The 24,231-nt window shown below is 56.4% G+C and overlaps 3 protein-coding genes and 2 non-coding genes across 8 annotated transcripts in view; 2 read left to right on the forward strand and 3 right to left on the reverse strand.

Annotated features, from left to right (window-relative positions):
• The window catches only part of DNMT1 (DNA methyltransferase 1), a 42,327-nt gene extending 37,600 nt beyond the window's left edge, over positions 1–4,727 (forward strand). For all 3 annotated transcript variants that reach the window (XM_045546702.1, XM_045546711.1, XM_045546720.1), the window contains 7 exons: positions 758–924; positions 1,286–1,463; positions 2,050–2,245; positions 2,608–2,774; positions 2,954–3,070; positions 3,765–3,855; positions 4,303–4,727. In XM_045546702.1, coding sequence (XP_045402658.1) covers positions 758–924; positions 1,286–1,463; positions 2,050–2,245; positions 2,608–2,774; positions 2,954–3,070; positions 3,765–3,855; positions 4,303–4,337 — 951 coding nt within the window. In that variant the 3' untranslated portion in view covers positions 4,338–4,727. The remainder of the gene's footprint in view (positions 1–757; positions 925–1,285; positions 1,464–2,049; positions 2,246–2,607; positions 2,775–2,953; positions 3,071–3,764; positions 3,856–4,302) is intronic.
• Positions 4,728–10,770: 6,043 nt separating this feature from the next.
• Positions 10,771–14,706, forward strand: EIF3G (eukaryotic translation initiation factor 3 subunit G). The gene is made up of 11 exons (XM_045546754.1): positions 10,771–10,850; positions 10,982–11,028; positions 11,501–11,584; positions 11,691–11,779; positions 11,895–11,954; positions 12,754–12,858; positions 12,949–13,138; positions 13,724–13,831; positions 13,954–14,090; positions 14,176–14,282; positions 14,590–14,706. The coding sequence occupies exons 1-11, from the start codon at positions 10,831–10,833 to the stop codon at positions 14,603–14,605; spliced, it is 963 nt and encodes a 320-aa protein (XP_045402710.1). The 5' UTR covers positions 10,771–10,830; the 3' UTR covers positions 14,606–14,706.
• On the reverse strand, positions 14,699–21,626 carry LOC123635001 (P2Y purinoceptor 11). 2 transcript variants are annotated; one of them, XM_045546741.1, is made up of 13 exons: positions 21,537–21,626; positions 21,278–21,448; positions 20,372–20,473; positions 20,114–20,164; positions 19,836–20,006; positions 19,143–19,219; positions 18,841–18,948; positions 18,610–18,733; positions 18,442–18,520; positions 18,226–18,355; positions 17,973–18,136; positions 17,818–17,892; positions 14,699–16,087 (listed from the first exon to the last, which is right to left on the reverse strand). In XM_045546741.1, exons 1-13 carry the CDS (start codon positions 21,552–21,554, stop codon positions 14,979–14,981), a joined length of 2,379 nt encoding a protein of 792 aa, XP_045402697.1. In that variant the 5' UTR covers positions 21,555–21,626; the 3' UTR covers positions 14,699–14,978. The 2 variants fall into 2 exon arrangements, with proteins under 2 accessions (XP_045402697.1, XP_045402688.1); XM_045546732.1 differs by lacking the exons at positions 17,818–17,892; positions 17,973–18,136; positions 18,226–18,355; ... (7 more) ...; positions 21,278–21,448; positions 21,537–21,626 and adding an exon at positions 17,181–17,238.
• On the reverse strand, positions 19,024–19,102 carry LOC123630917. The gene has a single exon (XR_006732848.1). It is a non-coding gene; the product is annotated as a small nucleolar RNA U105B (small nucleolar RNA).
• On the reverse strand, positions 20,238–20,326 carry LOC123630900. The gene has a single exon (XR_006732834.1). It is a non-coding gene; the product is annotated as a small nucleolar RNA SNORD105 (small nucleolar RNA).
• Positions 21,627–24,231: the final 2,605 nt, after the last annotated feature.

Consider the following 24,231-nt stretch of genomic DNA (forward strand, 5'->3'; position numbering starts at 1 on the left):
TGGTTCTTGCCACTTGTCCCAGCTCCTTTCCCTCTGTGGGGAAGGGTGGCCGGCCAACCAGAGCTCCAGGAGCCATTGGCCCTGCACAGGGAGAGGGCGAAGTGGGGTCAGCAGAGCCTCGCATAGGCCCAACTATTTGATAGTTAAAAAAAAAAAAAAAATAGGCATTTTTTTTCTGGGTGACTGTGTGCTCACAAAGCCCTAGAGGTGGGCACAGGTTGCCCTCCAGTGGCTGCCAGTGGTGTGTCCACAGGGACAGGACAGTCAGGGGGGACGAGGCCTGTCTGAAAAGCATCCACTCGGTGTCTGTCTGCCTGGCTGAAAGGGGAACAGCTGTCCGGATGCGAGGGCGGGGCTGGCCGACTAGCAGGAGTGACTGTCAGCCTCAGGGCGTCTCGGGCTTACCTCACGAGCCTTGTCACAGCCGCATTCTCCGTCCTTGTGACCACAGCTGGCAGGCAGGCGGCAGGGCTCTGGCCTCCCCTGGCTGCTCTCCTCCCTGAGTGCTAAGGCCCTGGGGTCCCTTGTGCCCCCTTACAAAGCTGGGGGAACTCACCGGCAGGGTTTACTGCCATCTTCTCCAGTAGCCACCGCATGTGCTCGGCTGCCTCTGTCCTTCCATCTGGTCCCACCTCTTGTTAGGACCAAACCTGCTGAGGTAGCCGGGGGTCCCACAGTGAGTCAGGTGCTGCTGACTGTGGCCGGGCCTGGGTGCCCTGCTGACCGTGTGTGTGTGTGCGTGGCCCCTGTCGTGCAGGCCGGCCAGTATGGCGTGGCCCAGACCCGGAGGCGAGCCATCATTCTGGCCGCGGCCCCTGGGGAGAAGCTCCCGCTGTTCCCAGAGCCACTGCATGTGTTCGCGCCCCGGGCCTGCCAGCTGAGCGTCGTGGTGGATGACAAGAAGTTTGTCAGCAACATCACCAGGTCAGAGGCCCTGCCGGCCCCTGCAAGCGCTGCAGAGCGGGTGTTGGTGATCGTGAGCATCACCCGGTGATCTGGGGTTGGGTCTCTGTCGAGAGACCTAAGCTGAGGAGTGGACAGTGTGGCGTCTGGCTTGCCACACGAGCGCTCTGCCACCTCCAGTCTTAAGTTCTGACCCTGCATCACCTGCCCCCAGTAAGCTTGTGGTTGGCATCCAAGCATACAGTGCTGCCCGTGGGCCCCTGGGCAGCGCCATGACTGCTGGAGAGGGCATTGCTAGCAGTAGGGGGTGGCACCTGTGACGAGGGGACCTCACACCTGTGATGTAAGTCCCCTGAGGTGTCGACTGCCTGCTCTGTCGTAGGCTGAGCTCAGGGCCGTACCGAACCATCACGGTGCGGGACACCATGTCCGACCTGCCTGAGGTCCGGAACGGGGCTTCGGCGCTGGAGATCCTGTACAATGGGGAGCCCCAGTCCTGGTTCCAGAGGCAGCTCCGGGGCTCGCAGTACCAGCCCATCCTCAGGGACCACATCTGCAAGGTAACGTCCGCCCAGCAGGGCTCCTCCCTCCTAGGGAGTCCTCTCTGCCAATGCACAAGCCTAGGCTTCTCTCCTCTGTTCCTGTCACAGCCCTAAATCCAAACCTCTGTTGTCACCTGGCTCCCTGCCTCCCTCCCTCATGTCCAGACCCTCCATGGTGGCACACTGTCACCTGAGACATCAATCAGAGCTTCTGCTGTCCTGGACTCAGCCCAGAGTGGTGTCTGGCCACTGCCCACCCTGCCTGGCCTATCTGGCCATTCCTCTTCCTGCGTGTTCTCCCAAGTATGCCAGTGTTGGCCCTTGGCGCCCTCCCCGGCTGTCCCCAGAGCCGCCCCTCCTCACTCCACAGGCCCGGCTTCGGTGACACACTGGCCCTCAGCCGGCCCTTCTCATGTGCCCGCCCTGCTCCCTGCACTGCTCTGGGGCCCTCGTGCCATGCACACCACCCTGAGTTTGTGTCAGCCTGATGGGCACGAGCCCTACGGGGTTCCTGGTTGGCACAGTGTTCCCAGTGCCCAGCTTGGCTTGGGCACTCAGATGCTCCCTGAACGAGGTGACAGTGGGGCCCACCATGTTCTTTCAGGACATGAGCGCATTGGTGGCCGCCCGCATGCGGCACATCCCCCTGGCCCCGGGCTCAGACTGGCGCGACCTGCCCAACATCGAGGTGCGGCTCTCGGACGGCACGATGGCCAGGAAGCTGCGCTACACCCACCATGACAGGAAGAACGGCCGCAGCAGCTCCGGGGCCCTCCGCGGGGTCTGCTCCTGTGTGGAAGGTGGGACCCCTCAGACCCTCGCTCCACTGCAGCATCCGGGGGCCTTGGGGAGGAGGGCTGTTTCCTGGGGTTGCCCAGAAGCAGAGACTCAGGGCTTCTGCCCGTTAGCCCGGAGGCCAGGGCTGGGCACTGACACACCAAGCCTCGGTCTGCCCGTGTAAATAGCTGCTGAGAAGGTGAAGTAATAAAAGTGCAACAGGGACTGCTGGCTGTTCTTTGCCTGGCTGGGGTCCCACACAGTAGGTGCCTGCTCCGTCCCTGCCTCCTGAAGCTCTGAGAGTTGATGTGTGCCATCCCAGGGGTCCCTCCCTGGCCTCTGTTCCACTCCATGACCCCAGCCTCATGGCAGTCCTCTCTTCCAGCCGGCAAAGCCTGCGACCCTGCAGCGAGGCAGTTCAACACCCTCATCCCCTGGTGCCTACCCCACACCGGGAACAGGCACAACCACTGGGCTGGCCTCTACGGAAGGCTCGAGTGGGACGGCTTCTTCAGCACGACTGTCACCAACCCCGAGCCCATGGGCAAGCAGGTAGGTGGACGGGGGCATCTGGGGGCCCAGGGTCAGGCCCCTGCACCTTGAAGCCTAGGAGAAGGTGGTGCGGGCTCGGTGGGTGTGGTGGGGTGGCACGGCAGTGCCCTTTCTCTCCCTGTCCCTGTGGCAAGCGGGCCTGTCTCCCGCCCCTTGCCCACCGCGCCTCTCGCCCCCAGGGCCGTGTGCTGCACCCCGAGCAGCACCGTGTGGTGAGCGTGCGGGAATGTGCCCGGTCCCAGGGCTTCCCTGACACCTACCGGCTGTTCGGCAACATCTTGGACAAGCACCGGCAGGTCAGTGGAGGGGCCTGGGGGCTGCTCCCACCCTGTCTGGGGGTCTGGCGTAGATTCACACATCGCGGCCCCAGGCTGGCCAGGGGCCCCCTGCGCCCCTCACCCAGGTGGGGCGTTGTCAGTGCCCCACACACCGCAGGAGCAGGCGGAACTCGCTGGGCAGGGTGACGGGGGTGGTGGTGGGGGGGGACTCACTTGCTAAGAGTTAAAACAAACTGGTGGTGCAGTCATCCCTGACTGCTTCTCAGAGTGTTAGGTTGACTTAGTTAATCCTAAGGAAGTGTATTTCCTTGGACAAGGTGTACACGGGGCTCGAACCCTCAGAGCCCAGGGGTTCTGGTGAAAACCACCCATTTCATCCCCTTTCCCCCTGAATCTGGTCCTCCAGAAGCAGCCGCTCTTAGCTGGGAAGGAAGCATGTCTTGGCAGCTTCCCTGTCTTTATGTTTGAGAGTCTTTCTGGAACTCTCTGAAGGCCCCGTCTTGTGTTAATGACACACAATGTGAGGTGGGAGGATTTGAGGGCCCTGTGATGGATGCACTCTGGGGACCCATGTAAGCAATAGACCAGGACCCCTCCTCCAAGGGCCCAGTACCCTCATCATCCTTGTCCTGATCGGAGGCCCTAGTGCACTTGTCCGTGAGCATCCTGCTGGCCGTGACAAATCGGGCATCGCCCTCCTTCCCTCCTGCAGGTGGGCAACGCTGTGCCGCCTCCCCTGGCCAAAGCCATCGGCTTGGAGATCAGGCTCTGTATGTTGGCCAAAGCGCGCGAGAGTGCCTCAGGTACGGTGGGGGTGGATGTGGGGTAGCGGGTGTGCGCTAGGCTCTGGGGCTCCCACCCCCATGGGCTCATTTTTTTCAAGAGGCTGCCTGAGGATTGAGCAAATTGTATATATCCAGTGCTTAAAACAGGCACTTGTCACGCAGTAGGCATGCAGTCGGTGGGCCCTTTCCTTGCTCCTGCTGAGTGACTTTGGCTTGGCAGTCCCCTGCCTCAGATGCTCCCCCACACACCTGGGCGTAGAAGCCTCTGGGGGACATTCGAGGTGTGCTCAGTCTCCACGAATGTTGTCTACTTAGAGCCGCGGCTGTTCATTAGATCAGCCGTTAACGTGGGTGCCCGGGCATTACTGTGTTTCCGGGTTGAACCTATCTGTTGCACTCGCCTGTCATTGCTTCATGTAACGTGGTATATATTCCCTGGAATGACTTCCTTTTGTTTCCCTTCAGCTAAAATAAAGGAGGAGAAAGCTGCCAGGGACTAGCTGTGCCCCTCCCATCACCCTTTTCTCCGGCACCAGGAATCCATGCACTGATGTTGTATTTTTAATATGTTGAAATCTGTCAGTTCAAATGTGTTGTGCACGGTGTTTGTGGCCTTGGCTGACACGAAGCTGTCCTGTGAGGTTTGCTCATCAACTGATGACTTAGTGATCAAATTGTGCCGTACCTTGTACGTTCGGGATTTTAAAAGTTTTTGGTTTTTTTTTTCAAATTTAACATGTATACATGGGAACCCTCAGAAAATGAAGATTCCTTAAAAGTTTTTTATTATGCATTATATCAAATGTTACCACCATATGAGTGGAAATTAAGACTTTATGTAGTTTTTATATGTTGTAATATTTCTTCAAATAAATCTCTCCTATAAACCACCCTGGGTGGTGACTTGTGATTTCTGCAGGCCTGAGTGGACAGGAATAGGCCCCGCAGTGGTAAAGGGGACCCCCCAGAGGCATTTTGTTGTCTCTGTTTGGGGGTGGGAGTCAACGCTAACTCACTTTGGGCCAGTGAGATACAAGTGGAACTTGGTAGTGTGTCCTTCAGGAAAGCCATTTAAAGGAAAGTCTTGGCCAGCCTTCCCCATGGCCTGTAGCCCTCTTTGGTCTGGGGTGTGCTGTGTTGGCTGGCGGCATAGCAGCCATCCTGTGACGATGAGGACAAGCCCCGTGCAGTGGATGGTGGAATCAGAGGAGTCACTCAGAGCCCTGGCATCCCCCACCCCCTGACAAAACCCCCTGTTTGCTTGACTCTGTTAGCTGGGCTTTCTGTGTGTTCAGTGTAGCTCAGTCCTGAGATGAACAAACCTTTTTTCTCTGGTTTGTCTTTGGGAAAGGACTGTATAAAATGCCAGCAAAGCAGAAGTATGTGGGGGAATGTCAGCGGCACACATGACCCAGAGGGCCACCAGGACTGGGTAACACCAGCCCTACTGCCTCTGTGTGCACTTTCGTAAGTGGGCCCTCTTGGTGGCACTTCAGCTGTAACTTTACTCAACAAATTACTTATATCTTAGTCATAAGACCATAGGGTTCAGTACAGTTGGAGCACTAGGTTCACTGAATTCCTCAGTCGGTAATTAGGCATTTCCCTCCTCCTGCTGCTGTAAACTGTGCCACACTGAACATCCTTGTACATCTTACTCCCTCTCTCCTCCAGGGAAACGTCTACAAGAGATGCCTGGGTCATTGACTATAAATGTCTCTGTATTTAACAGTTTCCACCAACAATGCAAACTTCTCCTTAGCCTACTCCTAGCTCTTATCTCTGTTTAATCCTTGTCAACTGAATAGTGAAATCCTGTTAGCTTTTTTTTTTTCTCGAGGCAGGGTCTTCCTGCGTCGTCCTGGCTAGAGTACAGTGGCATCGTAAGTCACTGCACCCATGAATTTCTGGGCTTAAGCAATCCTCCCACCTCAGCCTCCGGAGTAGTTGGGACGACAGGCAAGTCACCACACTCGGCTAATTTTTATTTTTTGGATAGAGATGGAGTCTCACTATATTGCCCAGATGAGTCTTCAACTCCTGGCTTCAAGTGATCCTCCTCCCTCGGCCCTCTAAAGTGCTGGTATTATAGACGTGAGCCACCGTGCCCTGCCTGTTAGCATTTTTTTAATAGTGACTTAACACTTCCATGTGTCCAATGGCCACTGGAGTTTGTCCCTTCTGTGGTGACCACATGACTTTGTCCTTGGGCATGAGGGATAATTACCCTTGCTCGAATCATCTTGATTCATCCTGTCTCTGCCATACAGGGTCTTCTATATTAGCAAATAGATATATTTGTCACTTGTGTTTCTCACAGCCCGTTGGAAAAGGCCTTCTCTACCCCCAGATCATAAACACGTATTTTCTTCCATATGTCTGTGACATCCTCATTTTAACACGTGAGTCACTTTTGTAAGGACCAAAACAGGGACCTCAGCCTATTTTTCCAATAGGTAGCAAATCCACATGGAAAGCGGCACAGCTCAATATGGCATATGGAAGAGTTTCCCCATCAGATTTTTTTAAAATATACTTTCTGCTTTTTTAAGCTTAAAAACTCATTAAAAACTATATGGTGAGTATAATGAGAAGTATGCTGTCTTTTTGTGGATTCCCAGGCATCTTGACCAAGACAACTGAGCCCTCGTCTTCCAAGGTCGTCGTATGCATGAGCATAAGCACGTGTGCGCATCTTGTCTCTGCTACAATCGGTAGCATCTGTTAAAACTGCTTTGTACTTTGAAGGTCATTTTACTTAGCAATGTCTTTGTTCCCTATTTTTTTTTAATTGGGGTTTAACATGAAATAACCAAGTCCTAAATGTCCACCTTTATTTATTTTTTTTACCATGGAGACAGGGTCTCTGTCACCCAAGCTGGAGCACAGTGGGCCAGTCATAGCTCATTGCAGCCTTGAAGTCCTGGGTTCAAGGGATCCTCCTGCCTCAGTCTCCCGAGTAGCTGGGACTACAAGTGTGCACCACCACACTTGGCTAATTTTTCTTCTTTTTATAGAGACCCAGTCTCAACTCTTGCTGGTCACACGAACACCTGGCCTGAAGCAATCCTCCCACCTCAGCCTCCCAAAGTGCTGGGATTACAGGCGTGAGCCACCGCGCCCAGCCAACCAGCCTTCCTTTCTAAGAACAGAGTTAGTCCTTCCATTTATTCATATATTCTCTTGTGGTTTTCAATGATCCAGATGGTGCAGATTTCACAACTTGATTCCTAGGTATTTAGTTCCTTCGTGACTAATGTAAATTAGATGTTTTCTTAATTTCTAAACCGTAGTCCTTTGCCTATAGAAAGATGATCAACTCGTATTGACTAGGATTTTGTATATTGATTGTGTATTTTTTTTAACCATTTTAAAGTGGCAATTCACTTGCATTAAGTACATTCACACTGTTGTGAAACCATTGCTGGTATCTCTTTCTAGAACTTTTTCATCATCCCAAACAAAATGTCCCCATTCCCCCTGCCCCAGCCCCTGGTAACCTCCGTTCTGCTCTGTGTCGCTGTGGATTTGCCTATGCTTGTAATAGGTATCTCATAGCAGCGGAATCATATAGTATTTGTCATTTTGTGTCTGGGTGATGTTTCCAAGGTTCATCTATGTGATAGCTGGTGTCGGAATTTCATTCCTTTTTAGGCTAATGTTGCATGGGATGGAGACAAGTGTGTGTATGTGTATGTATATATATATATATATATATATCACGTAGTGTTTATCCATCCATCCCGGTGGACACTTGGGTTGCTTCCACCTTTTAGCTATTATGAATCACGCTGCCATAAACACGCACTTACCAATAAGTGTCCAAAACCTTAGTTTCAATTCTTGTGGGCATAAACCGGAAGTGGAATTGCTGGGTCATATGGTAATTCTATTTTTAACTTTTTGAGGAACTGCCATACCATTTTCCACAATAGCAAGTCATTTTTTTTAATGAAACCAACATGCAGGGCAGCACCGGTGCCCCTTTGGGGCCCCCCCAGGTCTCGGTCTACTTCTCCAGACACAACCGCCAATAGGCCATTGCCATTCTCCTTCCTGTGCACATTTTGTGACTGTTAATGCATCTGTGTGTCCATCAATTTAGTATTTCCTATTTCTTTACAACATTATGTAGAACCAGGCGCTATGGCATGCACCTATAGTCCCAGCTACTCAGAAGGCCAAGGCGGGAGGACCACTTGAGCCCAGGAGTTCAAGTGCAGCCTGGGCAACATAGCAAGACCCCCTGTCTCTTAAAAAAAGAAAATTAGGCTCTCTAACACGGTGTCATCCTGCAAGTGACCGTTATCGGGCCTGCGTGGAACATACCTGTCTACTTTGTGCACATTCCCACGCAGCAAACTAGAACCACCAAGAGAAAACTTGCAGATACGGCATCACACAACTGTTCATCGGGTATGAACTCTGTCCCAGTTGCAATAAGATAGACATGTACTGTCCCTCCTTGCCTTGCAAGAGAAATAGGCAGGCAAATGCCACAAACAAAGTGATTTTAGAGAGTAAGAAATGCCACAAATAATAAAAATAAAACAATTGGAACGGAGAGTATCTGAACCTTGTTCCTCTCCAGATTTTAGTACTCAAGTGTGTAGATCTTATGTGTACAGTGAGATTATTTTTACATGTATTCACCTGTGTCTTCACCGACCAGGTCAAGACAGAACATTCCCATCACCCTGGAAGGCTGCCTGGTGCCCCTCCCAAACCAGTCCCTCCCTACCCCCTGTAATCTAGCCTGTGCAGAGAGATTCTGTCTCAAAAGAAAAAGGTACTTAAGTTAAAATGTCATTAGGGTGGGCCCTAATCCAATCTGGTGTCCCTGTAGGAAGAGATTAGGACATACACACCTGGAGGAGAAGGTCACATCAAGACATAGGGAGAAGATGCCCCAGCTTCAAAAGTAACCAATCCTGCTGACACCTTGATCTTGGACTAACAGCCTCCAGAACTGTGTGAAAATAAATTTTTGTTGTGTAAGCCATCCAGTGTGTGGTATTTTGTCGTGGCACCCTGAGCAAATTATACAAGTTGTTTTCCAGTTTTTGGTCATTGTAAATAAAACAATAAAGCTGCTATGAATATTGGTGTACTTCTTTTCTTTTTCTTTCGTCTTTTTTTTTGGAGACAAGGTCTTGCTCTGTGGCCCAGGCTGGAGTGCAGTGGCATGATCGTAGCTCACTGCAGCCTCATTCCTGGGCTCAAGCGATCCTCCTGCCTCAGCCTCCCAAAGTGCTGGGATGACAGGCGTGAGCCACCACATCTAGCCCAACACTTTCTATGGATGACCTAATGTACTTGAATATGTATTTCCTTAGGCAACTTGTAGAAGTGGTAATTCAAGTTAGTGGATATACAAAACAGATAAAAAATACATTTATATGTTATTAAATATATCTCACATATATCACACATACATATTATTGTAAGGCTGGTGGCAGGCACCCCTCCCCTCCCTGATGAAAAAAAGAAGCCCACGAGACCTGCCCAAAACAATGCCTGCAGGGCACAGCTAAATTAAAGAATAGCCACACCTGGATGGATTACCCTGATAAGGGTCCTGGTTCCTGGAATCCATACATACCACCAGCCCCTCCTGGTTCTCAATACCCACCCTAAAACCTTAACAGAACCGAAAAGCCCTCATCCCCCAGCTCTAAAACATATATAAGCCCACACAAAACTTCTGGGCAGCACGACTTCTCAGGCCCCTCTCCCCCAGAACCTGAGAACCTCGTCCGGGCCCCTCTCTCTTGGGACCCGTTACCCTCACCCAAGAGCGCTCCAATAAAGCCTCTTTACTTATCCCTTTCAACTCTGCTTGTCTTTCTTTCTCTGGTGCCAACCATCCAAAAAAACCTTACAATTATATGCTAACATACAAAATATATATTTATGCATGTATTTTTATTTAAACCAAAATGATATATACACATGGTAAAAATTTTAAATATGGCGGAAAAGTCCCAAAATAAGCTTTCCTGTCTTAATGGCTTCCTTCCAAAATATCCCTCATCAGTAGTTTTCTAATATTTCTTTCCAATAAATGGTTTGCAGATGTCTGCATATCTATGTGCTATTAAAGGTTTATACCAATTGGTTTCTATAATATATGCCCTTTTACATCGTGCTTCCTCCTATGGGAGATTTTGTATTTTTACATGGGCACAAATGGATCTATCTCCTTTTTTTTATTTTTATTTTTTTTTACTTTTTTATTTTATTTTTTAAACTTTCCACCTGGTAGTAGGATCTATCTCCTTAAAGACCACATAGCGTTTCATAGATTATGGCGTAGCATACCTTAATCTATTTAACCAGCCTCTCTGGATGGGCAGATAGATGTTTCCAGTTTCTGCTATCATGAACAATTTTGCAAGGACATCTCAACTCTCAAATCTGCATATATTTACAAGTTTACTCACAGGTTTAATTATTAATTGGCTCAAAGGAAAAATCATATGTGCATTTTATTTTATTTGAGACAGAGCCTCCTGAGTAGCTGGGACTACAGGTGCAGGCCACTACTTCCAGCTAATTTTTTTATTTTTAGTGAAGACAGGGTCTCGCTCTTGCTCAGGCTGATCTTGAACTCCTGACCTCAAGCAATCCTCCTGCCTCACAAAGGGTTGTTTTGTTCTGTCTGAGATTTGGTTTCTTCAGCAGCAAAATGGAAATGTTAATTTCCTCCTCACAGTGCCTGGCATATAATAAGCGCTCAATAAGTGAGCACCCATCCATCCATCTGTTCATCTACCCATCCACCTTTCCATCCGTCCATCCGGTTAATAAGATGAGCTCCCTTACCTGGTCTGGCACCAGCAGCGCCCAGCAGCTTTACCTCCACCCGCAGGGTGGCGCTGTGGGCGTCGCGGCCGGGGCGCTCTAGACATCGACGTCGGCACCGGAAGTCTTGTTCACTCCCGCTTCCGCTCTCTGGACCGTGCTAGGGCTGCGCGGAGAAGACTTTTTGCAATGCCGACCGGAGACTTTGAGTGAGTCAGGGGTCGCAGAAGTGGGGGCACAGGAGGCGGTCGGGGGGTTCTGGGGAGTATTACGGGGCCCGGGTGCGCCGAGGCCGTGGGGGCAGGGCCTCGCTGATTCCCCCGCAAACTTGTCCCCGCAGTTCGAAGCCCAGCTGGGCCGACCAGGTGGAGGAGGAGGGAGAGGACGGTGAGTGTACCTGGGCGCCCCGGGACACCGCGGCCAGCCCCCAGCTCCGTCACTGGGGCCTGCTTCGACCCCCAGCCCTGACACCGCGGTCGGACCCCGCATTCCCCGTCGGCGCCCAGCCCCAGCCCCGCCCCATCCTCGAGGCCAGCCTGTTGCCATCTCCAGGCGATCACTGGCCAGTCCTTCCTCCCGTGCCACTGGCCAAGTCCTCGCAGCTGTTCCCTTTCTCCGACGACGCTGTACCAGCCTGTTCCTGCGTTTGTACTAGCACCTGGCCAACTTTTGGGCCTGACCCCCGCATTCGTGCTTGGCGATTCCCTGTCCTTGCCACTCCGGATCCTCGCAGCACACTGTCCACGAGCCCTGTATCCTTGGTCCTGCCTTCCTCAGCTGTTTGTGTGGGAGTCATCCCAAAAGCCCTTCCATCTCAGCCTCTGAAGCTGATCCCTTCTACCCACGCTCCCTCTCGCAGACAAATGTGTCACCAGTGAGCTCCTCAGGGGGATCCCTCTGGCCACCGGGGACACCAGCCCAGAGCCTGAGCTACTGCCAGGAGGTGAGTGACGACTTCCACTCCACCCCGGGGGCTGCCTCTCCCCCCAGCCCTGTCCTGCCTGGTCCCTGCCACCCAGGCTCACTCCTTGCCTTTCTCCCTCTCCCAGCTCCACTGCCAGCTCCCAAGGAGGTCATCAACGGCAACATAAAGACAGTGACTGAGTACAAGATCGATGAGGATGGCAAAAAGTTCAAGGTGAGGGGGCGGGGAAAGGGGAACTCTTGCTTAGGGACATGGTTGGCAAGGAGATCCCTTGGTCCTAGGAGCCTGGAGGTGTGGGAAGCCCTAATCTCTCCCCTCCCGTCCACAGATTGTCCGCACCTTCAGGATTGAGACCCGGAAGGCCTCAAAGGCTGTCGCAAGGAGGAAGGTGAGCCCCTCCTTCCCCAGAGCTGACCCGGGGGACTTGGGAATCCTTGTTCCCAGGTCCTTTGTTTTCAGAGGTGGGGTTTGACTGTTTGTGCCTATTTTGTTGAAGCAGAGTGGGGGTCTGGGGTGTTTGCACTCTCTTGGGGCCTTGAAAAGTCTGGGGCACAGGAGCAGGTGGGGTTAGAATCTTATCCTCTTGGCCTGTCAATCCGGAGGAAAGGAGCCAAGCCTTCCCTCGAGGTGGTCGTAGCGGCTCCGTTTCCCCAGGGCTGCGTGTTTCTGGAAGAAGCGATAGCAGTCAGTGCACTTAGCCCACTTTGCTGTGCACTTTGCTCCAGACCCCACGCCAGGCTCTTCGCAGGAGGTGTTTGCTCCTTCGTTCCATCTCCCTAGAAGCCCAGGGAGGAGGGAAGCATTTGTCATCTTATTTTATAGGGGAGGAAGCTGAGGCTCAGGTGGTTTAGCTCAAGGTTCCTTGTGGTCTGGGTGACCTCTGCACATCCCTGAACGTCGCTCCCTGGCGGGGGCTGGTCCACCAACCTGCACAGGACCCAGAAATGAGGGCTGTGCCTCTGTCCTGCTCCCACCCCCCACCTGCCTCCGTTCTCTTTTATGGAGCGCGGGGCTGGGAGCTGTCCCTGCATGCCAGAGCTGTCACTGTTACTGTTCTGGAGGTGTTTGGGAAGATGAGAAATGGGGCTCAAGGCCCAGACACTTTGGGGGTAGTTATTGTGGGTGTCTCAGTGTGGGACCCTGTCTGCCTTTGCCCTGACTCATCCCCTGTCCCCCCCTGAGCACAGAACTGGAAGAAGTTCGGGAACTCAGAGTTTGACCCACCAGGGCCCAATGTGGCCACCACCACCGTTAGCGATGATGTCTCCATGACTTTCATCACCAGCAAAGAGGTAAGTGGGGCAACAGGCTGGGGGGGGCTGTGGCAGTGTGGGGGGGGGTGCGGCAACTGCCTCTGAGCTGCCCCCACCCTCCCCTGCCAGGACCTAAACTGCCAGGAGGAGGAGGACCCGATGAACAAGCTCAAGGGCCAGAAGATAGTGTCCTGCCGCATCTGCAAGGGCGACCACTGGACCACCCGCTGCCCCTACAAGGACACGCTGGGGCCCATGCAGAAGGAGCTGGCTGAGCAGCTGGGCCTGTCCACTGGCGAGAAGGAGAAGCTGCCAGGAGGTGAGGGGCCGGGGGGGGGGGGCGGAGGACTGCTGTGGGGGAGCCCTTGGTCATCATCTGCTGACTGTGCATGGGCACTGCCCCCAGCATCCCCTTTGTGGCTGTCACCCTCCCCTCCAACACACACAGCAGGGTCGGCACCGCTATGCTGTGGCTTGGTCTGGGTTTGATGATGCCTGGTGGCTTAGCTGTGAGCTTAGCTGTGACTTGCATATGATATGCACTTGTCCCCTGCCACTTATGGGGGACTTGCGGACCATCCCTATTGTGCGTCCCGTGCTTGCTGTCCCCTTGCATTGTGAGGCTGGCCTTTCTATTTTCTCTGGCTCTAGGCCCTCTGAGGCATAGAGCTGGGGGCACCTGTGACCACATCCACCGTGGTTTCTGCCTCTGCCAGTGTGGCTGGCAGGGTGCTCGAGTGGTGTCAGTTTCCTGTCTGTGAGCTTGGTGTCATCGTGACCACCGAGGCTCCTGTCCCCAAAGGGGTCAACCAGACGCCTGTGGCTTGGCAGATGGTGCCCAGGCCGGGTCAGGGCCGGGGGCACCAGCCTCTTGGCTGAACACGACTGTGCTTTTGGTCCCCAGAGCTGGAGCCCGTGCAGGCCACCCAGAACAAGACGGGGAAATACGTGCCACCGAGCCTGCGGGATGGGGCCAGCCGCCGCGGGGAGTCCATGCAGCCCAACCGCAGAGGTGAGGGGCGCCCAGCGCTGGGTGGGCACCTCCCAGTACCCTGTAGTCATCCCCGGGGCGTGTGCGCGTGTGGTGGCCAGGCAGGGCCTCCCACTCACAGCCACCTCACCTAACCCGTACAGCCGATGACAATGCCACCATCCGAGTCACCAACCTGTCAGAGGACACACGGGAGACTGACCTGCAGGAGCTCTTCCGGCCCTTTGGCTCCATCTCCCGCATCTACCTGGCTAAGGACAAGACGACCGGGCAGTCCAAGGTGTGGGGGGTGGCCATAGCGGGGGCTGGGAGGTGGTGTCATCTGTCCTGGCTCGCAGCCCCCTGACACTGCCCCACTCTCCTAGGGCTTTGCCTTCATAAGCTTCCACCGCCGCGAGGATGCCGCCCGCGCCATCGCTGGGGTGTCCGGCTTCGGCTACGACCACCTCATCCTCAACGTCGAGTGGGCCAAGTAAGACCCCTGCCCCGCCCCTGCCCCTTCCCCCTCCCAGCACCTCAGCTGAGACTTCAGCTGCCTGTGGGCCCCACGCCACTGCAGCAGTCACTCAGCCTGTTTAGAGGTGACAGTCTTTTGTTGTCCTTTGCCAAACCTTGCAGAGAGGCAGATAGGTGCCAGGCAACAGCTGCCATGCCTGGGGTCCACCGTTGGCCCAGCTCTGCATGCCCTTTGTCACACCACTGCCTGAGTGTCGGGGGTCTCGGGGGTCCTGAAGCCCTCGCCTTGCCGTCCTCAGCACCTCCTCTCTCTCTCTCCCTAGGCCATCCACCAACTAAGCCAGCTGCCACCTCGCCACTGGGCCCAGGACCGTCGGCGACAAGGGGCACCCTCTGAGGACGGTGGCTCCTGGAGCAATAAAAAGGCGCAAGTCACCCTACATGTGTCCTGTTTATTGTCGCACCTCAGCACCCTGTGGCCGATGGGGCCCTCCCCTCTCCCCAGCTGTGGGTCCGCTTCCCAGCCCGAGGGCCTGGCTCAGTGTGTGGGTGGGAAACTCCACCACTCCTGGCGGCAAATGGGGGAGGAAGTGGCAGGTGGGGCCTGTTGGCACCTTGGGGCCAGGAACCTGCTGCGCTCTCAAATCCTCGTTCTGTGGCACTTCATGGTCCCAACACCTTGCAATGAGGAGGAAGCTCGAAATAGGCCACGTCATGGGCTTAGCTCAGGGGACTGGGGCTCTGAGCTCTTCTTGGAGGTGGCTATGACATCAAGGGACAGGGCTTGGCCGGTGCTCTCAGCATCTGGGTTCTGGCCCTTGCCATAGCTGGGGCGGCATTGGCGGCAGCAGCCCAGGCTGGGTGCCACGGCCATGTAGAGCAGCGGGTGGATGCAGAAGGCCAAGGGCATGAGGCCCCGCATCACCTGGTAGGCCAGGTAGGGCCCCAACTCCAGGGCCGCCTCAGCCTGTGCCACGTCTGCAAAGCCCGGACAGCGGGCATGCCAGCGCCACCGGGCACCCATATTGAGCACCTGCGTGAGGTGGTAGGGCACGTAGGAGCTGGCGTAGAGGGCCACACCGCTGGCCACCAGCACTACCACACGCAGCTTCTCAGCCGTGGTCATGCCAGGGCTGCGCAGCACGGCGCGCCCAAGGGCGCTGTAGGCTGCCAGGCTGAGCAGCAGCGGCAGGCCGCAGCCCAGCCCCGCCAGCGCCAGGCTGTAGGCCCTGTAGGCCTCAAGGCGGAGTTCGTCTGCTGTCCCCAGGCACTTGATGCAGGCTTCGGGACTGGCCACGCTGCACCTGGCCGCCTCCTGCTGCGGCCTCTTCAGGTGGGAGAAGCTCAGGGTGGGCGCGGCCAGCAGGGCTGCCAGGACCCAGCCCGCGGCGCTGAGGGCCCAGGCGTGCTTGGGCCGCAGGTAGCTACGGGTGAAGAACGGGTGCACGATGCCCAGGTAGCGGTTGAGGCTGATGCAGGTGATGAAGATGACGCTGCCCAGCAGGTTGCAGGTAAAGAGGAAGCGTTCCAGGCGGCAGGCGGCCTCCCCGTAGCGCCAGTGTTTGGGTGGGTACAGGTAGGCGGCCAGCGGGGGCAGCGTCAGGGCACAGAGCAGGTCACTGACCGCAAGCTGGGCTGAGAAGACCACGGCCGGGTGCCACGGGCACTGCTCCCGCGTGCTGAAGCGGTACAGGGCCAGGCCATTGGCAACTACAGCCACCAGGAACTCAGCCACCAGCACGGGCCACAGGAAGTCCTCCTGGAACCTACTGAGGATGCGGTCGGCAGCCGCTGAGAAGTTGGCTGGGCATGGCTTGGCACCTGAGGACAGAGGGTGTCGCTGCTAAGACCCATCCTCTGGGAAAGTGGCTCCTGCCGCCCCAGAGCCCTTTTCTGATGGGGCAGACCTGCCCCTCAACTTGAGTCCTTTCCTCTCCCTGGAAGGGGGTCCGGGCTCAGCTCCTTTATATGGAACCTGGGGCCTTCATTTAGCTGACAAGCTTATGGGGCTCTCCTAGGTCCCTTGCCCCAGGGAACAGCTGGGGCAAACCAGGCAGTCCCAGGCCTCAGGTTGCTCATATGAGCCATCGGGCTGGGGCGAAGGATCATGAGTCCCCAAGCCCACTATGACCCTCCTCGAGGTCTGTCAGCAAGTACTGTCCCACCCTCAGCCCCACCCTGGTTCAGTCCCCCATCTACCTGGACTTGCCCAGTCGCCTCTGCCTTGGACCCCTGGTTCCCGCCATCACCCCAGTCTATTCTCCCCACAGCCGCCAGGGGTGCCAGTGAGTGCCCCATCAGTCCGGTCCCTCGGCTCCCAGATGCTCAATTGCTGCCACTCATCCCACAGGGCCACTCCTGCAGCCCCACCCCACACGCTCCCACCACCTCCTGCGCTCCCTGACTCACCCCCTACAGCTGCGCCACTCCGCCACTCCCTCCGGCTCCCTGGCTGTTCCTTGACGGCCCATTGCAGGGGCTGTTCCTTCTGCCTGAGTCACCGGCCAGACCTCCTGAAGGCTCCCTTCCCACCTCCCCCTGGGTCTCTGGGCCCATCCTTGTGGGTCCTGCCCCGGCCACCGGGACATTGACAGCGCACCCCTCACGCCTGCCTCCCTGCCGAGGTTTCCTCCACAGCCTGCCAGCTCCATGTGACCTGAAAACATGTCCTTCAGCAGAGGAGGGTCCCCTTCCTGCCTATGGCAGAGCCTGGCTCCCAGCAGCACTGGGGCAGCTCCCTCCTCCCCTGCACCCACTGCGGCACACGCAGGGGCACCCCTCCCCCACCAAGACTGCTGGGCCCAGACCTGGCTTTTAACCCAACTCCCAAACTTCCTGAAAACCAATGGCTCCACTGCCACTCCCCAGACCCCTAGCTGTGTCCGTGTCAACTGACCCATCACCTGCTCCTTACCCAAGATGGTGGCCGCCATGCTCCGCACACACCCAGCCTCTGAGTCTGCCGCCCACGCAGTGCCCAGGCCCCTCCCCAAGTTGCACTCAGCGTGGCTGGCCCCTCCCAGGCCCGCCGCAGCTCCAAGCTCAGCCGCTTCCTTCCTCCTCCTTCCTCATGGCACCCTGGCCTCCCAGGCACGCAAGTTAACAGGGCCCTCGCTGGGGACAGGCCCACGACCGCCAGACCACGGTCAGGCCTGCATGCTGTCGCCCCGGTGAAACCATGCTGCCCCAGGGCAGAAACCAGGTCAGACGCCTGGGGGCTGCGCCCGGGCCTGGGGCACTCTGGGTGCACCCCCTCCCGGAAACAGACTCAGACTCGAGGCCAGTTCACGCATTTATTGCAGTGGGAAGGAGGGGAAACATCTCCTTTATAAAAGGAAACCGAGGGCCGCACCTGGAGCCCCAGGGCCGGGTCTCTCGGGCCCCAATCTGGGGCACTCGGTCAGTGGCTCAGGCTCAGGCCACTCTCTTGGGTGGCTGTGGCTGGCCTCACGGGCGACCTTGGGCAGCCCCTCTGGACCCCAGCTTGGTCTGGGCTCCCTGAAGCCTGTCCTTGGGCTTTTGAAGTCTCCGGTCACTGTGGCGGCCCTTGCCTCGGTCCCTTCCCCGCTGCTGCCTGCCCGAAGGCCAGGTGGGCCGTCTCCGCTTGGCCGCCATGGGGAACATGTCTGCAGGGAGAGACTGTGTCAGCGCCCCAGGGAACGAGGACAGGCCCTGGGGGTCCAGCCCCACTGACCCTGCCACGCACCCTCATCAGGCTCCTCGCCCACAGCCTGGCGGAAATACTCGGCTTCATCCTCCTCCTCCTCCCTCTGGCTGTCCTCCAGGGGGGGCCCGGGGTCCTCGGCGTCACTGTCTCCATCGGCATTGGCCTTGGCCCGTTTCTTCCTCATGCCCTCTAGGCTCTTCTTCCTGGAGGTGGTGGTATCACGGTGTCAGTCTGTGTGGCCGCCACACCCGCACCCGGGGACCCCGCCCGCCCCCTGCCCACTGCCCCAGACCTGTGGGCCTCGCGCTGCTGCTGTTTGCGCTGCACGTTCTCAGCCTGCTGGGCCTGTCGCTGGGCCTTGAGCCGCAGCTTATGCTCCTTGGCAGCCAGCATGGCCTGGAGCTCCTCCTCCGTCTTGTGCACTGCGCAGACAGTGCGGTTCACCAAGTGCACCCAGCGCCTGGGACCCCTCCCCCATCACTGTGTCCCAGCCCCGCTCCAGCCTCACCGAAGCGGTGGAACACCACTTTGCCCTCCCCGACACCATCCTGAATCTTGATGAGCTGCAGCTTCATCCGAGGACCAATCTGGGAGACACGTGGAAGAAGAAAAATTCAGTCCTTCCTTGGGACTGGGAAGACTGCCAGAGGAAGTCACCTCTGCCACCAGGCCTCACCTCCGTGAGCCGTATGGCGCTCTGCTGGGCCTGCATGTTGCCACGTCCCGCGACCGCCTGGGGTAGCTCGGTAATGTTGTACTCACCATCGGGCTCCCCCTCGCTCTCTGACAGCCCCGCACCCCTGTGTGGGGGACATGTGGGGCTCAGCAGCAAATCCCAGGCTCTGGGAACAGCTCTAGGGTGCCCTGGACAGCCCTGCGGTGGCCTCCCACCCTGGGCCCTCCTCACGTGGCCAGCAGCTCGCTGATGTCCTGCAGGCGACTCATGTTGGGGAACTTCTCCTGGAGGAGCTTCTTCATGCCACGACTTGCACCCACAGGAACGACTTTGATGCTACTGCAGGGGCAAAAGTGGACAGGCAAGGGGGCTTGGGGTCATGGGGTTGGAAGTCAGCTCAACCCCCTTGCCCTTCCAGGGCACGTCAGGGGTTTACTTTGAGACTGAACAATCCCAGAGCCTCAGCAGCAGTGCTGTCATCAGCCACACTGGGAAGCCCCCACCCTGTGCCCCCTCCGTCCTAGAACACTCACTAATGGCGGAAGTCCAGCTCCTGGGAGTCAGGGTTGTAGTTGATGAGAAGGCAGCGCTTGATGGTGTTCAGGTTTACCTGAGAGAGGGAGAGGGCATGGGCTGCTAGCAGCCTCACCGCACGCTCCCACAGACACAGCAAGTGTGGAGGGAGGGCAGGGGTTGTGGGGCTGCAAGTGGTGTCCACCAACATCCCGGGGTGCTGGCCCCACTGAGGCTGCCCCATCAGACTTCCTGATGACTGGCACCTCATAATAAGCCCAGCTTGAGAATCAATGGTGTCAGGGATTTGGGGCTGGAGCTTTGGAGCCAGACAGCTGTAAAAATCCAGGCCTGGCCAGGCGTAGTGTGGCACATGCCTATAATCCCAGTGCTCTCGGAGGCTGAGGCAGGACGATCACTTGAGCTCAGGAGTTCAAGGCTACACTGAGCTATGATTATGCCACTGTACTCCAGCCTGGGCGACAAAACGAGACCAGAACTTGACTGTTAAAAAAAAAAATCAGCAGCATTGTTCCACATCTGCCAGATGAGGAGGCTGCTCACGGACGGGGCTGGGGGTAAAACCCTGGACACTTTTGCTCAGTGTCACTGAACACGAGGGGAATATGACCTCAGCACTCAGCCAAGAGCCTGGGGTACCCACTGCCTGCTCCATCCACCCCACACCTGCCACCTCACCAGGCCAAGCCTACCTTATGCACGTTGATGGAAGGGAACAGGTTCTGGAACATGGTGGCCATGAGCTTCACGTGTATGCCGTGGGGGCCAAAACTGTTGAGTACCAGGAGCGGGGGGTGGACAAACTGCTGTTCATGCATGCGGTGCCGGCGCAGTGAGGAAACCACATCACGCACCAGCGTGTACTGCAGGGCAGGGAAAGGAGTGAGTGACCACCCACCACACGCACTGGGGCCACAGCCAAAGCCCAGTTCCCACCCCATGTGGCCCTCCTACCACTTCCGCCCCTCACCTGGTTAACCTGGAAGGTCAAGGTGGGGCCTCCTGGGAGGCGCATCAGCTTCTGCAGGAGAACAAAAGATCAGTGAGGGTGGAGATGTCTACTCAGGGAGCTGGGTAGTGTGGGGAGTGAGAACCTCCATCCCAATTCTTCTTCAGAGCGTTTACTTTGAAGCCAAAATCATGACAGCTCAGAGGCAAACGGGTTCATCACAAGAGATGGGGGATGTGAGGGGTCTGCTGAACGTGAAGGGTGAGGGTGTCCACTTACAAGGTAGACACTGGTCTCTGTTTTGCTCAAGATCAAGAAGTGTGTGACCCCAAGAGGTCCAGCCACCGCCACACAGTCCTTCAGTGAGTTCTTCTTACGAACCTGGAAATTACAAAAAGAAAAAAGACAAACAGCTATACTTTACCAAGCAAACGCTATAAACTTAAACCAAGGATCCTATTATATGCTCTATCTTGCATCTGACCCTTCCAACAAGCCCAAGGGAGTGACATGACCCTGGTCCCTAGAGCCAATCAACCAGGCTTGAATTGAGTACCACCACTGCTCCTTGCTTAGGTGCATCTCCCCATTTGACAGATGAGCAAACTGAGGCCAAGCGAGGTTAAGTAACTTGCTCCAGGGCCTCTGGGAGAAGTGAAGTTTCCAATCTTGCTGTTGGGAGAGTCCAGTCTTTGTTCTTTTGAGATGGAATCTCACTCCATTGCCCTTTGTAGAGTGCCGTGGCTTCAGCCTAGGTCACAGCAACCTCAAACTCTTGGGCTCAAGCGATCCTCCTGCCTCAGCCTCCTGGAGTAGCTGGGACTACAGGCGCACACCACGACGCCCGGCTAATTTTTATCTTTTTAGTAGAGACAGGGTCTTGCTCTTGCTCAGGCTGGTCTCGAACTTCTGAGCTCAAACAATCCGCCCGCCTCGGCCTCCCAGAGTGCTAGGATTACAGGCGTGAGCCACCGCACCCAGCCTCTGAGTCCAGTCTTAATCATCAGGCCCAGGCAACCAACTACGCCCCACAAAGCCTTGAGAGACAGAGACAATGGCCCGCACGAGGGTCCCTTTCTCCAGCCGGGAAGTCTGAGGCTTCTCACGGCTTTACAGCGGGTGTCAGCACCGCAGCCGCGAAGATGGGGCCCAGGGTTGGGTGGAGGCGGAGTGTGTGGTACAGACCTGCAGGCGGGTGGCGGTCAGCGGCTCCATGACCCGCCGCAAGTCCAAGGTGAGCTGCCGGATGCTGTGACCCGCGCAGCCCCGCGTAAACACGAACGAGTGCGGCTGCGCGGCATAGGCCTCGAGGTTGCGGAGCTGCGCCTGGGCGCGCGCACGCTTCTGGTGCCGGGACTGCGGGGGCGAGAGTCGCGCGGTAAGCCCCGAGCTCTCCGCAGGGACCCCGTCCTCGCTCCCCGCCACCCCGGCCGCCTCGTCTCACCCGTCCGGACTGTCCCATGCCGCCGTCTCCTCCACGAGGCCGCCTCTGTCTGCCACTTCCGGCTCTTTCTGCTCACTTCCGGCGCCTGCGAGGCGTCACGTAAGACTGGCGCGATGCGATGACGTTACCAGGCAGGCCTGCGCATCAGGTGGCTTCCGAGAGTGGGGAGTGGAGGTGGAATCTTTGGAAGGGTTGCTATGGAGACACTGGTGCCTGTTTCCACGGAAACCGGGGGCGGGGCTATGCGGCTCCCGGCTTCGGAGAAACTGATCCTCGTGTTCGAATCCCACCTCGGCCTATTTCCTCTCCAGCTGTGATATAACCTCTTTCTCCACTCCGAAGCGCCTAAAGTATCCCAAAGCGAGATGATAATGCCCCCCGAGCCCGCATATTAAGAGAGATGCTGTATGCACGATGCTTGGCACACTGGCACCAGGCACTTGGGGAGAAGCCACAGCAGGGAATAGGAGGGCCTGTGACAGTTATTCATTTTCGTCCACCAGCTCCTGAGGGCCAGCTGTCCTCCTCAGGGACCCCGTCTGCGGACAGACTGAGGGATGGAAACTCCACATCACCTTCTGGAAACTCAGGGCAAGGCGGGCGCTTCGTGAATAATTCGCCCCCTCTCCTTTTCCGCTCAAAGCCACAGTCTTGGCCTCAGGCCCCTGGCTTCTACCCCAAAACCTTGCAGTAGGGGGAAGGGACGCCCCTCCCTGGGCTGACCCTCTCTCTCCCCTCCCCCAGCTCTCTTCCCACCCTCACTCTATCCCCAGCCCCCAGCTGTCTCCCCTTCCATGGTCTGCTATCTCTGTCTCCCTCTGTCCAGACTTTGTCTCTGTCACCAGTCGTCTCTTGCATCATCTATAAGTTTCCACCTTTCTCCGCTGTCTCTGTCTCCGTCTCATCATTTCTTCTCTCTCATGTCTCTTCTCGTCTCCCTGTGTCTCTCCCCATCTCCTCATGTCTCTCCCTTCACTGTCTCTGTGACTCTCTCCCTTCCGTCAGCCCCTTTCTGTGACTGATGAAGTTTCCCCTCTCTCTGCTGCCAATGGGGAAGCCGGAGGGGGCTGAGGGTGGGCGGCCGAGGGGCCCAGCGTGGGGGCCCCCCCGCCCAGGCCTGGAGCACCGCCTGGCAGCCTGTCTTGGATCCGGGACGACCATTTCCTCTCTCAGCCCTGGAGTGCGCTCGGGTTACTCGGGAGCTCAGGACCGTGCGGACCGGGGGGAGGCAGGCTACTGTCCCCGCGTGTCTGCTGGTGGCGGGGCCTTTGTACCAGTTGAAGACGCTGGGCCTGGGCTCTGGGGGCCTCTACGTGAGTCTCTTTGTACCTCTGAGGAACGACTGTGTGGTTATTTCCCCTTGTTCTGTCCCTGCGTGATTTGACTTGTGTGAAACTGTGACCAAGTGTATGGGGCATAAACAGCAGGGCGGATGGGTGTCTGGTTGTCACTGTGTATGTGTTTAGTGTTTCTTTGCTGCCACTGTGTGATCACACATACCTGGGTGTGTACGAGTCTGACACACAGATGCAGGCATACTCAGGCCATGGACATTTCCCTTTAAGTTGTAGTGTATGTGATTATGTTTTGAACACACAGTTGTTGCCTGAATGTGTTGTGTCTTTTTTTTTTTGAGACAGGGTCTCGCTCTGTTGCCCAGGCTGCAGTGCTGTAGTGTGATCATAGCTCACTGCAACCTCAAACTTCTGGGCTCAAGCTGGGACTACAGGCACACGTCACCACGCCCAGCTAATTTTTTAATTTTTAGTAGAGACCGGGTCTCACTCTTGCTCAGGCTGTTCTCGAACTCTTGGCCTCAATTGATTCTCCCACCACGGCCTCCGAAAGGGCTAGGATTGCAGGCGTGAGCCATCACGCCCAGCCCAGCTGTGTGTGTGTGAGACAAATTCGTGAACATGGATATGCACATACCGATTCCATCATATCTTTGTTGCTCGGTGCAGTGGTTTGCATGCTTTTTTGGGTATTGGGGTGTGTGTTTGTGTGTCTTCATGTCTGTTTTGTTATGTGCACATATGTGTGCCACTGTTGTGGTATACCTGTGTTAATTCTGAAGCCAAGCTACCCGGGGTGAATCCAATCCTGGTCCCTTTCTGGCTGTGTGACCTCAGGCAAGTCATTCATCCTCTCTGAGCCTCAGTTTTCCTTGCTGTAAAATGAGGCTACATATAGAAGGCAGCTCAGGCTGTGAGGATTAAGTGAGATAAAAGGTGTGAGGAGTTTAGAGCCCAGCCCGACACACAGCAGGTGCCCAATGATGTTTGTGGTTCTGTGTGGGGTGTGTGTGCGTGCCTGGGGCCAGGATCTAGCCTGGCCACCCGGGTCCGGCAGCCTCCCACGCTCTGTGCTCTGCTGCGGGGGTAAGAGGAGGGATGTCGAGGACACTGACCTGCGTTATCAGCCTCTAGAGTCCTGGGCCGGGGAGTCTGGCAATTCTGCCTGAGCTCTCATGCGAGAAATGCTAAATATTTACAGTTGGGCCTCCTGGGCTGAGTATCCCAGCCCCACTCTCAGGCTCTGGGGGCTACGGAGTGGTTACTAAGCCTCCTCTCTCCTTTCTCACTGGCCTCTCCCCTTCCCCAGCTCAGAGGTCCCACCAGACCCTTAGCTCTTTTTCTGACTCGTGCCAGCTGCAAGCCTTGCTGGATTCAGGCTGTGACAGGTGAGAGGGTGG

The sequence above is a fragment of the Lemur catta genome, chromosome 1, assembly GCF_020740605.2.
Source record: "Lemur catta isolate mLemCat1 chromosome 1, mLemCat1.pri, whole genome shotgun sequence".
Classification (NCBI taxonomy): domain Eukaryota; kingdom Metazoa; phylum Chordata; class Mammalia; order Primates; family Lemuridae; genus Lemur; species Lemur catta.

Bases quoted from the DNA above. Each gene is read 5' to 3' on its own strand.
- EIF3G (XM_045546754.1), top strand. From the start codon at position 10,831: ATGCCGACCGGAGACTTTGA. The intron at 11,585-11,690 runs GTGAGTGACGAC...TCCCTCTCCCAG, and splicing joins GCCTGAGCTACTGCCAGGAG to CTCCACTGCCAGCTCCCAAG. The intron at 11,955-12,753 runs GTGAGCCCCTCC...CCCTGAGCACAG, and splicing joins AGGCTGTCGCAAGGAGGAAG to AACTGGAAGAAGTTCGGGAA.
- LOC123635001 (XM_045546741.1), bottom strand. The intron at 18,521-18,609 runs GTGAGGCCTGGT...CGTGTCTCCCAG, and splicing joins GCGCCATACGGCTCACGGAG to ATTGGTCCTCGGATGAAGCT. The intron at 18,137-18,225 runs GTCTGGGGCAGT...CACCACCTCCAG, and splicing joins CAGCAGCGCGAGGCCCACAG to GAAGAAGAGCCTAGAGGGCA.